Source organism: Netta rufina (genome assembly GCF_964035555.1).
Source record: "Netta rufina genome assembly, chromosome: Z".
Lineage (NCBI taxonomy): Eukaryota > Metazoa > Chordata > Aves > Anseriformes > Anatidae > Netta > Netta rufina.
This window is the reverse complement of record NC_140126.1, coordinates 45,650,540-45,666,977: the sequence shown is the minus strand read 5'-3', so window position 1 is coordinate 45,666,977 and position 16,438 is coordinate 45,650,540. Positions and strand designations below refer to the sequence as shown.

Genomic DNA, 16,438 nt, shown 5'->3' with positions numbered 1-16,438 from the left:
TTTGTTTCAGAATCAAACTAAGCGTGCTTTTACTGACAATGGAAATATTTTTTATGAGATTCCTAAAGCCACACAAGGTTCTGAATGGCTATTTTCACCTTTTCTCTGATGACAGATATATCTTTGACTGTTTATTTGTTCACAATTCTCAGCTATCTACTTAAATGCAAATTAAGCTGTCCCTTCCTATCTTTTTAATCAGGAAGAAACTCACAAGAACATTCTTTTCATGATCTTGAAAATCCTGCAAAAACATTATCCTCGTGAGTTGTTTGAATATGAAGAAAAGCTCAGGAAGTTGATGGATTTCCTTTTTATATTGAAATAAATCAAGCAGAGCTCTGACATCTTTTATGTACAAAAGAAACTTTACTAAATTGGTCAGTACTCACAAGCATAGGTTTAAATTTGGAGGAGGTAATCTGTATTCTTTTTTTATTTTTTCTTAATATATTTAAAGAAATTAAATATTAATACCTTAATATTTTGTTATTTCTTGTATTGTCTTTTTTATTGGCTTTTTTTTTTTTTTTTTTTTAATGTTCAGGAGGGAGAGGTCTGATTTCATCCTCCTATAAAAAAGCTTCTTCCCAAATTAATAGTATAGTAATAGTTTAGTAATAGTTTTCTCCAAATAGTTTTCTCAGGTTCTTTCTGACCTGAAGGTTTCAAATTTGAAGCCCTATTCTTTTAAGATGTTCCAAAAATGATGATCATTCTAAATTAGCCCCATTACTGATCAAGTGATATATTTGCATGACAAATTATTTCCAGTTTAGAGATTCATGGATGCTCTTTGTGGGACATTTTAGCCGTGGAAGTTGTATAGGACTCAGGTTCATAGAGAACACCTTGGTATATTTTTTTAATATTTTTTTTTTTTTTAAAGTGGCTTCAACTTGAGTACTTTGGCATCCTTCTCACTGCAGACTGAGCTATCTGTCAAAATGTCAGTGCCAAGCATCAGCTTTTCTGAGAAAAAAAGTTACCAAAGTGAAAGGAAACAATATAAGGAGTTGTGAAAGTCTAATCTGGTTAAATGATGACTCTGCCAAACATTCTATACAAATAGTGAGCTGTAAGTGTATTTTTACTTATATGTACCACCCACAAAGGTCTGGATCAATTTTACAGTATGACTTTGTGAAATAAGTCACAGCGTAATGACTGTGACTTAGAGTAAATTTTGCTGAATTACCTAAACTCAGTAGGATCATATGAATTGGTGGAGCAACATAATAGCAGAGAACTGCTATGAGCTTAGCTTTGCACTTTCAAAGTTTTTGCGCTCTAAACTAGTAAAGGTATTAAGCTCACAATAGTTCAACACAGATCTTACGCCATAGGTCATCTGATCATAGCACTGAGTTGAGATACAACTGTGAGATTTGCTCTGAAGGAAGATCTGCTGAAGAGAAGTTGTTTGAAGTGGTTTTAAATACATACATTTTAAATAAACCCTTCATTTTGAGCATGTAAATAACAGTATAGAATTACAAACTAAACATTCAGAGTCCATGAGCTAACAGGCAATGGAAATCCACTGTTCTGTTCAAAAGATACGCAGTACAATATTTTCTAAAATGAAAAGAAGAAAAAAAAATCATTTGCGCTTAAGTGGAGAAAAATTGTGTTAATTCACATAACTCTTGTAGCTAAAAAAAAAAAAAAAGTTCAATCTGCATTTGTCATAAGTTTATTTATACTGAGATAACATTTGTAAAGCACCCTAGAAACAGGAAGATGTGAGTTTCTGTTTCTAATCTGAATGGTCATACGATATATGGCCTTAAGGTAGTAAGCACCATTCAAAACAGAGTAGTTTTTTTTTTTTTTTTCCCATTGATCTAGCATATTTTGTTAAGTTGCAAAAATTTGAAACAAATGTACTCCAAGATTTAAAAAAAATAATCAATGATATCATCAATCACATATATATAAAGCATATGCACAAATAATTAACAACTATTTCCTTGTGAAGGAGATTAAAGGTTTTGGGACTTTTTGGTAACAATTACTTGAGGCAATCTTGTATTTATTGTAAAGCTGAGGTAATTTTAAATCACTTCTGTATGTATAAGCTTGATAGCCTTTACAGTTAGATAATTAAATAAAGAATAAAATAAAATAAATAAATAAATAAAAAACAAACAAACAAACAAACAAACAACAACAAAAACACAGAACAAACCAAAGAAAGTCTCTGACTGACAGTGGTGTCAATACTTCTAGAAGCTGACATTTCAAGTATGATTTGCCCGTACTTATCTTAATCCCTAGAATTAAATCGCTGAAACAGATTCAGTACGAGCTGGGGAAAATTCTGCCCTTGCTAACATGATTCAGACAAAGGTAAGAGAGTAACTGCAGCACAGATTCAAATAAAGCTAGTTTGTGAAAGATGAAGAAAAAGATTAATGGTTCCAAAAGTTGGCTCAAGGTGCCTATCTGATGTCACCAGAGATTGGGTTTCAATCATGAATGACTGTGGCACAGTGAGGAAAGGACTCCTCAGCCTCTGGTGGGGCCTGAGGGGGCTGTTGCCCTGCCAGTCCCAAAGAGACTGACAGTGCAATTCTGCAAGTTTACTGCCATGGAGGACTGAAGGAGAAGAAATTGCCAAATCTTCATTTATTTCAACAGAATTAGGCTGATTTATCTCAATCAGGAAGGACTGATGAGTACATATGCTTTACCTCATTTTCTGCAATTTTTTTCCCATGTAAGTGAGATGGTCTGGATCATTGTTATACTTTACAAATCAACACATTCTCTATGTATTTGCAATACTCCATAAGTCTCTCAGAATGCCAGCATGCCTGAATCTTTCAGATATGGAGTTTTAGGGATCTGCTGGAGGAAACTAAATGTATCTTTCTGAGTTGCTCTGTACTGAGTTTGAAGGTAGTATTTTCAAAATGTATTTATTTAGTATTTACAAACGCTGAGTTAATTCTAGCCAGCATGTAATATATTCTGTAAAATAAAAATTATTTTGCAAAGAGTTTTGGTAGCTTTGTGATTAACAAAATAAAATGCCTTTTGTATGGTACATGTGGATACAATATTATTCTCTGCAACATAAATGCAGTATGAAACCATTGTTTTGTTCTTTTAATTGTTATTCTTTTAGACTTCTCTGCACTGGTCTCACGGTGACGACAGTTAGCATGTGGGCTACAATACCGTCTACCAGTATTAACCTATGACCAGACTCTTTGTTAGAACTAATGAACACCAGTAGGGGCTCTGTTTTATAGTGCACTTTCGCCAAAGTTAAACATAGGGAACTTCCCCCTATATTTTTACTTTAACTATTGAAACGATAAAAAGTAAACATAAAATGAGCTACAGAAATTTGTTGCAGCTCCAAATGTTGACTTTAGCTTGCATTTTATTCGTATTTAGAGCCTGACTAGGAAATTTTTTTTTGTTTTTATTTTTGTTTTTTGACTGGTGATAAAGTCAAATATATTAAAGTCTTTCTCAATTGGCTTCTTGCAGTCTCTTTACCCCCTGTTGCTTGTGTTGAAAGGGCCAAATTCTGCCTACTTTACTGACAAAAGTAGTTGTCTTTTTAGCAAGACTGTATATGTAAATAAGAGAAGCAAAATTTGGTCCAAAGGGACAAACTTCAGCAGAATGAAAACAGCTAAATTCACAACTTAAAAATGTGCATACACATGAGATATCTTTTTTTACCTATTCCTGATGGTTGTCCTTTAAAATCTTTTGTGAAGCAACTGTATGCACTTTAAGATTTTCTCAGTGTATTTCTGCATCTTCTGTATTTATTTATTTATTTTTAAACACAATCAGACATAGTATTTGCATAGGAGTTTATAAGCCATATCTTACAGTATTCACTAAACAGTTGTAAAGAGGGTTTTGATAGTGGAAAATTTGCAGTATAGGGCCTGTTAACTAATTACAATGTAAATTAGCATGTATGTGGTTATTTACTTGGGAAACAAAACATCAGTTAACATGGATTTTAAAGTTAATCTAATTATCTGACAAATACTGGTTTGCAGACTCTGAAAAACTCCTCTCTTCTTAAATGGTTAGGGTACATGTTATTTTTTTTTCCAAAGCTTTTCTGATTTTGCTTACTGTAAATTTGCTCAGTTGCCATAAAAGGACCATTCTATGGTAACTTGTTTCCCATAAAATCAAACAGCTAATCAAAAATAGTATTTGGAGGTAGCCGAAAATACATACCCATGCCGTACAGGTTTCAAGCAGCTATTGAAGACAGCAGAGTGCAAACCCCAGATGCATTTGGCTTCCGTGGAGTCTAAATGTGTTTTTTATTTGGAGCCCAAACATGTGATTTTTGTTTGCTTTCCTTTTCATTTTAAACATCTAACTTTTAGGAGGAATTCTTGCAACTTCATAGCTTGCTCTTAACAGCACAGATGGCTTTCTTCTTCACTGTAGAGTGCTCTGCTTTCCCCTAAGGCAAATTAGTCACCTTGGACACCACCAACAGTAGGTGAAGCAGCAGAAGTTATGATAAGAGATCAGGCTTATAAAGGGAGATGTTTACCTGTTGCTTCTGCAGCTCATGCTAGTGTTAGATGTGCGTTTAAAGATTTTGCTCGCCTCCTCATTTAATCGCTCCTCTGCTGACTAGGGTTGGGGTGGGAAGGGTTGGGCTTCCCTGTATGGCTACGTCGTGGGGGCAGAAGGAGTTTAGAAGAGAAGTACAAAAACATGTATGCATATATATACATATATATGTGTATATACATATATATATATACACACACACATATATATAATATATACATATATATATAATAATATAAAATAATGTGATGTAAATACAGTGAAATAAATAAAATAAAATAAAATAAAATAAAATAAAATAAAATAAAATAAAATAAAATAAAACAAAATAAAACAAAATAAAACAAAATAAAACAAAAAATAGGTTGGGAACGGCGATTCCCCGCCATTCCCGAGCGGAGGCACAGCCCGCAGGCGGGCTGAGTGCGAAGCGCGCAGCCGGGAGGTGGGCGTCCCGCACCCGCCGGGGCTGCGGGGGGCTCCGGGGTCTCCCCCCGTCCCGGTGCCCGGGGAGCCGCCCGTCCGGGGGGGCTCGGCGCCGGGTGCCCGCCCGGGCGGGGCGGGGCGGGGCTGTGCCGGGGCGGTGCGGGCCGGGTCCCGTCGCGTCCCGCCCCGTGGGGGCGAGCGGCGGGCGGGGGCAGCGCGGTCGCCGCCGCCGCCGCCGGGGCGCAGCTGCCCGCCCGCCGCCGGGCGCTGTGTGCGCGCAGGGGCCGCGCTGCCTGCGCTCGCTGCCTCCCTGCCTCGCTCCCTCCCGCGCCGACGCGCGCACACGGGCGCGCGCGCGCAGGCACAGGCGGGGACGCGCCGCGGGCGCTTCGCATCCCGCGCTGCCCGTGCCGCGGCGCCCAGGTGGCCGCGCTTCGCGGGGTTCCGCGGGGCTCCGCGCTCGCCCCCCGGCCCTGCCCTGCCCTGCCCTGCCCTGCCTTGCCCTGCCCTGCCTGGCCCGGCCCGGCCCGCGGCGCCCCGCCGGCAGCGGGGCCGATGGGGACGGGCGGGAGGATGCGCCTGAGCCGCGTCTGCTGCGTTTTCTACCAGCTGTGCGTGCTGTCAAGCGGGCTGGCCGCAGGTAAGTGCGCGCCTTCCGCTCCGCGGGGACGAGCCCAGGGCCGGCTGCCGGTAGCTCCCGGTGCCGGTAGCCGCCGGTGCCTGCCCGCTGCTGGGCGCCCGAGCAGCAGCGCCCGTCCCGTGCGAGTGGCGGTGGCCCACCGCGCGGGAGACGCGGGTTTCCAGCAGCAGCCCTGTCATCGTCGTGCGGCTTGCCGAACGCCTGGGGATGCGCGTAAAGCCGCCCGGTGTCTCAGGCTGATATGGGCTGTGTGCGCTATTATATAATGGAAGTACGGCGCGAGTTTTGGTTCAATTGTGATAATGGTGTGCGTAGTACACAGGCATCATTCGTGGTATCTGAGTTTGGTTACAGTGCCGGTGATGCAGCGTGTGCACGCGTCTGCCACTTGTACGTGCACTTGCAAGCGTGTAGCTGTGGAGAGTGAGTGAATTTGGCTACATTTTTGAAATCGGCGGGTTTTACAGAACGTGCTGAGAGCAAGGTTGGCATTTTCAAATTATTTTTTTTTTTTTGCTCAACTTTTCCCTTATATATATTTATGAGCTCTGTGGAAAGGAAAAGTTGCCACTTTTCTGTCTAAATGAAGAAGGTTTTGTGCAACTTATTGAGTGGAGATGATGGCCCCGCAGAACATACCCAGCTGTTGGGACAAACACACCTTCTGCCCAGTTTGAGTGCCATCTCCCTCTGTGTTAACCAGGACACTGCTCTGTGTCAGATCGCCCTGAACAGGCACAGGGACATCTAGCATCTAGCCCGTCTGCTAAGGTCAGGATGGAAGGGCCAAACAGAGCCCATTGTGTTTTGGGTGGTGTGCTTGGTGGGCTAGGAACCCAAAGGAGCGTGTCGTGAGGCATAGTGCAGGTTTCTGGCTGGCACTGTGTGCAGCTGGGTGCCCTACTCATTTAAAGAATCTGCTGGCTTTCCCACAGGTCTCCATGCTTCGGAAGACTCTGAGGAGTGGGAAATTGTCTTTCCTGCGCTCTGGAGCAGGGGCCAGCAGGAGCCAGCGGGAGGCAGTGGTGGAGGGGGTGGCTGCAGTGCCGACCCCAACTGCGGGAACCGGAACAGCACCCCCAACGCCCCCATCACACCCAGCCCGGTGGCAGGCAGCTCCCGGGAAGTGCGCTCCATCTCTTCCTCGGTGGAGGGGCAGGGGCAGGCTGCAGGGGAGGCAGCAGAAGAAGAGGACACCGAGGATGAGTATGAGTCTCAGGAGTTTTACCACTGGTCCCCCCTGCCCCAGGGGTCTGGTGCTGCCTCTCAGTTGCCACCAGCACCATCCCCCCCACCACCACCTCCAGCAGAGGATGGAGATGAAGTGCTGCTGAGGATCCCAGCCTTTGCTCGGGAGCTCTACCTGCTGCTCAAGAGGGACAGCCGCTTCCTGGCTCCTGGCTTTGCTGTGGAGGAACGGCTCGGGGGAGATGGCAAAAGCCCACCTGGTGCTGCACAACTGCAGCCTGAGAGAGCTTGTTACTACAGCGGTGCTGTTCTTCGCTACCCAGGCTCCTTCGCTTCCTTCAGCACCTGTGGTGGATTGGTAAGATGACCTTGCATGCAGGGGCAGCACCAAGGTCTCCATCCCAGCATCATCTCCATCTGTTTTTCACTCACAACTCTTTCCTGAGGTCTTTCATATCCTCTTGGGTCATACCTCTACTTGTCCTTATTTTTAACCATTTTGCTATTCATAATTTTTTTAACCCATTCATAATCTTTTCTCAAATCCTTCTGCTTTTAGGCTGTAAAGTTTTGATTTTTTTGTTGCATTTACAGATGAACTTCTTTCTCTCAGTTCCATGCCTTTTTTCCTTTGATCTCTTTTTTATTCCAATGCTACTTTTCCTTCAACTTTTCTCATCTATATTCCTAATTAAATTTTGGTTCTCAGTGTGTACCTGTAATTACCCACCATGTTCACTCACCTTCCTTTTTTCCAGTATTATCATCTCTTCTTCAGTACATATATCACACTTTTTTTCCTCATTTTCATTCCATATAGAAGTTACCATTCTAATTTTTGTCCCCCTCCTAATCTTCTACATCTCAGATTTCAGGCTTTTCTGTCTTTCCTATTTCTACCAATATCTTATGTCTGCCTTCTCATCTTCATTCTTTCAATTCTCTCATCCCTTTGTCCTTTTTGCAGTACCCCACAACTTCTCCACACATATTGTACCCATAGTTACTTGGATTTGGGATTCCATACCCTCCCTTCCTTCCATTTTCTCAATTGAAGTGCACAATGAATATGTCATCAACAGAAACATCAATAGAGTCAGACCTTTTGAATAGGTTTTCCTTCAGGAACATTTGCCTTTACCTCACCTATTTGAAAGAAAATTTCACCTGCTGTAATTTCTGTTAGATCACTCCTGATTTTTACCAGATAAAGACCAGAATTGGGCACACTGACAACAGCAGTGGTGATCCAGTGAGCTGCAATCCCATGATACTCGGGGGTGGATGGAAAGAGTAGAAAGCAGCTGGGATGATGTAAAATGCTGGCAGGATTTAAAACAAAAACAATTATTATTACTATTATTCTCATTTTGGGCCTTTATATAGTATCATAAATACACACGCCTGCAGCACTTTACAGAATATAGAATACAAAGAGTAATGGAACTAGGGAGGATTAATGTCGTCACGACCCTGCTTGTATTTTTTTTTTTTTTGGTGGTGGTTGGGTGTAAATCTCCACAATCACATGGTGGATAATTTCTTGTATTTCTTTCCAAACTTGAACATCTAACTTGTTCCATTGTTAATTCATGAAGATATGCCTGCTTGGTTTTTATTTGCATGGTTGTGAAGTGAGACCAGGTAAAATGTGGAAATTTTGACTGCCTATTCATTTGCCTGTTTGGACTTACTCAAAACTCAAAACCCAAACTGAAAGTGGTGGAGAGGGAACATAGATGGATTGACACCAAATAAAATATTTGCCTGCACTCCTGCAAAGTGAAACCGCCAAGTTTCACACAACTCTAAGTGGTTGGCATCTAATTATTGACGTTTTGTCAAATTTTCCAAATCATGGTAGCAGAATTAATTGTGGAGAAAAATATTGGAAGTCAACTGAGGGTGATTTGGAAGCAATCAGATAAAGGCTTTTTATATTCTGCAAAAGCATTTGACTTCTGTACTCCTTGTTCTGGTTAGAATTTTACGTTCTTCTATATTGCATGTGGGTAAAATTAGGCTGGAGAAAATTTTTGCAAAGAAATTGGTAGTAAGAAATAATTATCACAAATATCTGCTCAAAAATGATGTACATCGTTGTGTATCTGTAATTCCCTTGACTCAATTTACAAACTGATACTCATTGTTTAAGTGGACCCCAGTGCCCTAGAAGTCCTGTTAGTGATTTTTGAATCAGTCAGATTTTTCCTGGGATTACCAGATTACTTTCAGCCTACCAGCAGTCTAAGCATGCACATGCTCAGATCATGTTCCCCATTCAGAAAGCTGCAGCTGAAATACAAATGCTATTCTATGTATCTCAAATAAAATTGAGAACTGTTGCTGATGTTGACCAGTGTTGTGATTGTCAACTGCCTAGTCTTGTTTGCAGTGAAATGGTTAAGCAGCTGTTCTTCTTGAGTGTTGCTGCATCAGGCACATAGTTAAAAATTTGCACAGTGCTATTATGTAAAAGTTGTCATAACAAATCTTAAGTTATTTGTCATTCTTTATTCAGTCATTGCTTGGGCTCCATTACATATGTGAGTTGCTCTGTTTCCAAGAGTCTTGAAAAAACATCATACATACATTGCATATTCCGTCCTGCTTCCTTTAGCCCTTTCCCTGCAAGAAAAGCCAAGCAATAGTTCAGACTACATTTTTTTTGTTTTAAGATATAAAAACCCATTGAAACAAGTATTTTATTGTGGTTACCTCCGTTACAATTTAAATTCCATTTTAAATATAATGAAATTTCAGAGAAAATGTAGTATGAATGTCTTACATGGATGCTCATTTCAAAAACTTGCGAACTTTGAACTAGGATTGATAGACTGCATACACTGTGCAAAACCAAAGAAGTTAGCAATAAGACACATTATGCCATTTAGATTCCACTCATCAATTTTTCTTTTCAGTGTAAAATACAGTCTTTAACAACAAAACTTCAACTTGTCTTTTTTTTCTGCTTTGTAGCTAGTAGCCTTTTAGTGAATCTGTTTATTTAGCAAGCAAAGTAACTCTAGACTGACAGACGACAGCGACTGTGATACACAGGAGGAAGGCTGAAGAATAGTAAAGGCCAAAAGAAAAGGTTTGGCATGATATAATACATGGTGAGGCAGATGCATAGCTGATGGGAAATTTTGCTGTAGGACTAGTGTTGTGAAAAGGTACAGTGTCTTCAGTAAAAGGAAGAAAAACAAAGATAAAATTGTGGTGCCATCCCAGTTGGGATGTCAGTGGTGGTTCCAGCTTCATGGGTAAGGCATGGAGAGGCCTGACATGCCAGTGAGATTGCGGAATAATAGAGGTCTGTGGACCTCTAATTGCCCCTATTCTAGGCAGAAAGATAGAGGAATTCTCTTACAGATAGTTTAGGCACCTTCTCCTCTTGAAGTGGGATTTAGATGTATTTTGAGTAGTTCACTGGTTGCAGGTTGGGTGAAGCACAACATTAAAGCCTCCCCATAGTTCTTAACAGCTATTGAAAGCTTCAGTGATAATTTTTTGTTTGTTTGTTTTGTTTTGCTTTGCTTTTTTTTTTTTTTTTTTTTTTTTCCTTGAGCTATTTGTCAAAGGCAGTGTGGATGGATGATAATAATGGGGATTGTAACGTATGTTAATCCTGTGAATATGATTATTCACATATTATTATCAATATTATTATAGTGAAAATGAGAGTTGTACCCCAAGATAACTGCTAATCAAATTCTGTTTGTCAACATTGGCTTCATCTGACAGCCTGTCTTGTGAAATGAAGGAAACATAAAACGATGGATATTTTCTTATCAAACTAAAGATGATATGCATAGGAAGTGCAAAGAAACTCCATCACATGGTAACACTCAAACTAAAAAACAACTAAAACAACAATAAAACACCACACAAACAAACAACAACAACAACAAAGGACAGGCGGGATGGGGCATTGAGCAACCTGGTTGCTCAATGTGGAGTGGAAGTTGTCCCTGCCCATGGCAGGGAGGTTGGAACTGGATGGTATTTAAGGTCCCTTCCAACCTAAACCATTCTGTGATTCTGATTCTGTAACCTCAGTGTAATCTCAGAGCTCACATAATCTATGCTGACAGCCCTTTCCAACCCCTTGGTAAAGCACCTGTGAGTTTTTACATCCTTTTGTAGCTCAATGGGATTTGCTGAGTATGTTTTGGTCTGTGGTACTTTGTATGGGTGCTGTGGGAAGATTAATAAGGAGAAGTTTCCAAGAATTCTCCATCTGTATGCTGACTGCCTGCTTGTTGTTCATCATTAGCCAAATACCAGGATGCAAGCAGTCCTGCTGATGCCAATGAGACTGCTGTTGTGAAAGAGATGAACTGCAGAACCAGACCATTAATTATTTAAATAGTTGTTTCCACTGCTTGCTTGTGTTTTGCCATAATATATGAAATAAGAAAAAAAAAAATGTTGTTGAACAGTTTTATTTTTAACTGGTAATATAAATCAACTTACAACTGGTGATTCTTTTAGAGCATGTTGTAGCAGAAGCTTTCTGTGGGCATAGAATTAAGAAATTTGGCTACTGGTTCTGCCAGCAATTTGCTTTGCTGCTAGCATGGGAGTTGAGGTAGTCTCACTACATTTCCCAGAAGACAGCTGTAAATACCACAAATATGTTCTTTATCACCTACTTTTTTCATTTCAGAGAGACATTTAATACCGTTGTTTCTTAGCACTGCATTGCTTACATAGTACTCTGTACTAAGGAAGTGATGAACAGAGATTTCACCAGTGTCTTTTTTCCTTTTCCTTTTCCCTTCTTTTCCCTTTTCCTTTTTTTTTCCTTTTTTTTTTTTTTTTCCTGTCCTTTAACTGAAGCAGTCTGCAATAAATAGAGAACAGCTATGTAGAGAAATATTTTTATTTATTTATTTATTTTTTCTCTGTCATACCTAAAATGATGAAATATGTTTAGACTGTTAGGAAATGCAAACAGGAGCAAACATTACACAGAGGAGGGACAGGAGAATGCAGCTCCATACAGCTATTCTGTATGGAGCAGTGCTTAGAGTGCCTAGAGTTCACTAACAGAACTTGCTTGGAGATCTATCTGAACAGATATTAAACTACACTGGGTTAATTTATGAGGGAGAAGCTTTGAAATTCATCTGTGTGGTTCAGTAATTTCACTGATAAGAATGCAAAATGTACAAGGGTATATTTATGGTAATCTAAATCTCTTTTGAAGAGTTAATGTCAAAATACTGTTTACAATGGAATGTAATGTGCATTTTCCCAGTGAGTTGAGTGGGATGGAGTCATACGATATCTCCAATCCAATCCAAGGAAGGGCCCATTTTCTAGAAAGTGTATGGTGCTTAGCTTATCAGCTTTTTTTTTTTTTTTTAGTCCTGATTGCCTTTCAAAACCATATATTTCAAAATCTTGTCAGTCGATTATAGACAAGGAATCACATATTTACTATAGCTGCACTGTCTGTAGCAATAGTGCAAAAAAGTGGATATCAGTAGTTCTGCATCATGAAGAGACATGCCAGCTATCATTGGATGATGACATGTTAACAAACATGTTTTGATGATAATGCCCTATTTTACAATAAAACTGAAACAAATTAGGATATTAAAGCAAAACAAAACAAAAACCTACGTGACATGTTAGCTTATGGAATGCTTATTTGGTACTTCATAAGATTCTGAACAACCATTACATGAAATGTATCCAATTTTTACTTCTGACAAAAATTGTGTTTTGAAGATGAGTAGTATTTACTTAAACCAGGAGAATGACACATGAAGGTGCATTGTTGGGCGTAGATGTTTAAGATACTCTAAACCCATTAGACTGTTAAGTTCAGGACACTTAATAGAGTCTCTACAAAGCTGAACCACTGAGAATAGTCTGACTTTGCAAATTGTCTCAGAACAAGCAGAATGAAATTGTACTGGAATGACAGCAATGAAATAAAATGTCCATTGTCCTAGATTGCTAATAATTTTTTAGAGAAAGGGAAAGAGAAAGATCATTATCAATATTCATGGTCCATTTGATGCATAAAGGCTAAAGTTTGACATTGCAAAAAAAGGATATCATAGAATCATAGAATATCCCGAGTTGGAAGGGATCCATAAGGATCATCAAGTCCAACTCCTGGCACCACACAGGTCTGCCCAAAAATTTAGACCATGTGACTAAGTGCACAGTCCAATTGCTTTTTAAATTCAGACAGGCTTGGTGCAATGACTACGTCCCTGGGGAGCCTGTTCCAATGTGCAACCACCCTCTTGGTGAAGAACCTCTTCCTGATGTCCAGCCTAAACTTCCCCTGTCTCATCTTAACACCATTCCCACAGGTCTTATCACTGGTGTTTACAGAGAATAGGTCACTAGCCTCTCCACTTCCCCTCGCGAGGAAGGTGTAGACAGTGATGAGGTCCCCCCTCAGCCTCCTCTTCTCCAGGCTGAACAGTCCCAGTGCCCTCAGCCACTCCTCATACGTCTTCCCCTCTAGGCCCTTCACTATCTTTGTTACCCTCCTCTGGATACTCTCCAACAGTTTAATGTCCTTGTACTGTGGTGACCAGAACTGCACACAGTACTCGAGGTGAGGGTGGGCCAGTGCAGAATAGAGCAGGACAATCACCTCCCTCAACCAACTAGCAATGCTGTGCTTGCTGCATCCCAGGATATGGTTGGCCCTCCTGGCTCATATTCAACTTGCTGGAAACCACAACCCCCAGATCCCCCTCTGCGGGGCTGCTCTCCAGCGTCTCATCACCCAGTCCGTATGTATTGCCAGGGTTGCCCCATCCCAGGTGCGGGACCCGGCACTTGCCTTTGTTAAACTTCATGTGGTTGGTGATCGCCCAGCTCTCCAGTCTGTCCAGATCTCTCTGCGAGGCCTTTCCGCCCTCATCTGAGTCCACAACTCCTCCAAGTTTGGTGTCATCGGCAAATTTGCTCAAAACACCTTCTAGTCTTACATCCAAATCATTTATAAAGACATTGAGGAGGACTGGCCCTAAAAATGGATATATAAAATTAAATGAAATTGTACTGAAAGCTGCCAGGATAAAATACAGTATACACTGCACCCTAGACATCCAGCTTCTTGGAACTCTTAAATGAAAGACATAATACATATATGCAAAAAAATATGTTTATTAATTTTTTTTTTTTAGATTATTATTTTTTAGATTATTTAGAAAATCTTTTTTTTAGATCCCCTCTTTATTAAAAAAAAATAATAATAGGGCTAATTCAGGACAAAAGGATGTGAGAAATCACTAGTGGTTTTTTTTTTTTTAATATATATATTTTCAGTTACCTATTTAAAATGCTATAATATTACTTACACAGTTTGCCTAGTATTGGTCTGTGAATTAGGGTACTCTGTGATTATCTGTTATGGAGAGGTCACAGGTTCCCAGAGCTTTGCTTAGTTGACTTTAACTTGCTACGTTTTATTTGTGTTTTAAACATCATTAAACAATCAATACCAAACTTGTTAGAAATAGAAAGTAGAAAATAGAAGTAGAAATAGATAGACTAGGTAAGGCATGTATGGTGATGTCAGTCCTGAATGGAAAATAGCTTTGATCTGTTTCAAAAGTAGGTTTCTTTGCAGAAAAACAGAAACAAACTTGGAAAAATGAAATGTTAGACCAAAATTTTGGTTTTGCACTTCTGCATGTGGTAGAAGAACGGATGAAGGATGGTGGTGCTTCTGGAAGATTGCCCTTTCTTTCAATGCACAGGTTGAATCTAAGTCAGGTTTGCTCCTCATGGAGGTATATGGCAACGTGACCATGGGAAAGAGGAGAAGAGGCCACTCAGAAGTCTGGTCTCCCAACATGGTAGTTCAAAAAGGTTGTTCATGTGAGGCTGCTTCGGCATGGTTAGTGATCTGCCTTCCTCCAGCACAACTGTACCTGTTATGTTGGTTAACGTCTCTGTTTTATTAAAATCTCATCAATATAATCTCACCTTGAACAGCTAATGAAAAATAACTGAAATAAGTAGAGAAGCCATAGAAAATTAAAACCAAGACTGCGACTATGACCAGCTGGAATAACTGGTGTATAGGTACAATCAAAGCACTATTTATAACATTGCTTTATCGTAACTGAGCAGCAAGTTAATTATAAACAGAGCTACTAAATATTGTTCATTTTTATTTTTCCATAAAGAAAATGAGAACTGAAGATGGCATCACTTTAAATGTTTGATTAGCATCATTAAGAAATACAAACCAACAAAGATCTATGTAAAGATAAAGGACTAAAAACTTTTTTTTATTTTCCTTCTTGAGTTCTGAGACCACAGTCTGCTGCTATTGACATTTACCTTTCTGGATGAAACAGCATTTGGGTGTATTTTTGTTTTGTGTATCTGAGAAGCCTTAATTAATAATAAGGATAAATCTTTTAAACATAGGAACAGTAGTGTTAATACAGCAAGGTTTAGAAAATCAGTTTTGATTTGGGCCAAGGCTATGTTTGAACTATAAAGATCTTTGTTTCCTTTAATATTAAATGCTGTGGCATGGTATGTGAGATGTTGGGCCAAGATGCCGCAGACCATGTGGTAATGATTCCTTTCTCCTTCTAAGAGCTCTCCTGTAATCATATAATCACTCCATCCTGAGACAGGTTTGATTTGTGATCCAATCCTGCTCATAATAGCCCTCTGTTCTCTTAAGTTGCTTAGTTTCCATACAAACACATCCTTTGTAATATATTTCTAAGACATGATTAGAAATGAGAAATATGCTATCTCCTGTGTAGCTTTATTTAAAAAAAAATAATGAGATTGTTATGAGTCACTCAAGATCTCTACCCCTTCTAATTAATAAATATAAAATTATCAAGGTTAGTTGGCAAGACATCAAAGAGAGATGTTACATCACAAAAACGGGTAATTATATTTGATTTATATATATTGATATATTTGATTATATAAATGAGTAAAGTTTTCACTCTAAAATTTGAATGTAGCTGCTTTAAAAGGAAGAGGCAGAGTGGCAGAGCACTGAACCTCTCTCAGTTGTTTCTGTTAAGGCTAGTGATGCTAGTATTTTCTCCAAGTCCTTCACTGACTTTTATCCATACCTCATTGTGCACACCAGTTGTACATTCTATGGCAAACGAGTCAGGATTTTTAAAGTGAGCATACGTTCTCTATGTTTCAACACTTTTTTTTTTTTAAAGAACAGTTTTTTCTTTCCTTTAAAACAATGTCTCAGACCTGCAAGAATGAAAATTAATTTTGGTAGTTAATGATAAGTTGTGAAGGGAAAAAAACAGAAGCATCCATGATTTCCAAGATGTAATACCATTAAAAATGGAGGAGCTAAGAAATAGAAGGAAAACACTAGAAAGTATCTTGTGTGAGAGAGGTCTTTGTGGTGTTGCTGGTAGCTGAGGATATGTCAGGACAAGTTTGTGAAACTGTGGAGGTAGCGCAGGAGTGATGCACACCTCTTTTTGCTATGGGAAAAAGACGGAAGAAAGGAATGACTGAAAGCCAACTGAATTTTTGGGGAGAGTGGGATGTTTATAAAAGTTCTTCTGTAGAGTGTGTGCCTTTCCTTGCTTTATTCAGGTCTCTCACTGATGACTTCCAGTG

The 16,438-nt window shown here is 39.8% G+C and overlaps 1 protein-coding gene across 1 annotated transcript in view; it reads left to right on the top strand.

Annotated features, from left to right (window-relative positions):
• Nucleotides 1–5,553: 5,553 nt before the first annotated feature.
• Nucleotides 5,554–16,438, top strand: part of ADAMTS19 (ADAM metallopeptidase with thrombospondin type 1 motif 19) — a gene marked incomplete at both ends in the record, with an annotated part of 162,348 nt that continues 151,463 nt past the window's right edge. Inside the window, 2 exons of the mRNA XM_084304756.1 lie at nucleotides 5,554–5,638; nucleotides 6,574–7,184. Coding sequence (XP_084160882.1) covers nucleotides 5,554–5,638; nucleotides 6,574–7,184 — 696 coding nt within the window. The remainder of the gene's footprint in view (nucleotides 5,639–6,573; nucleotides 7,185–16,438) is intronic.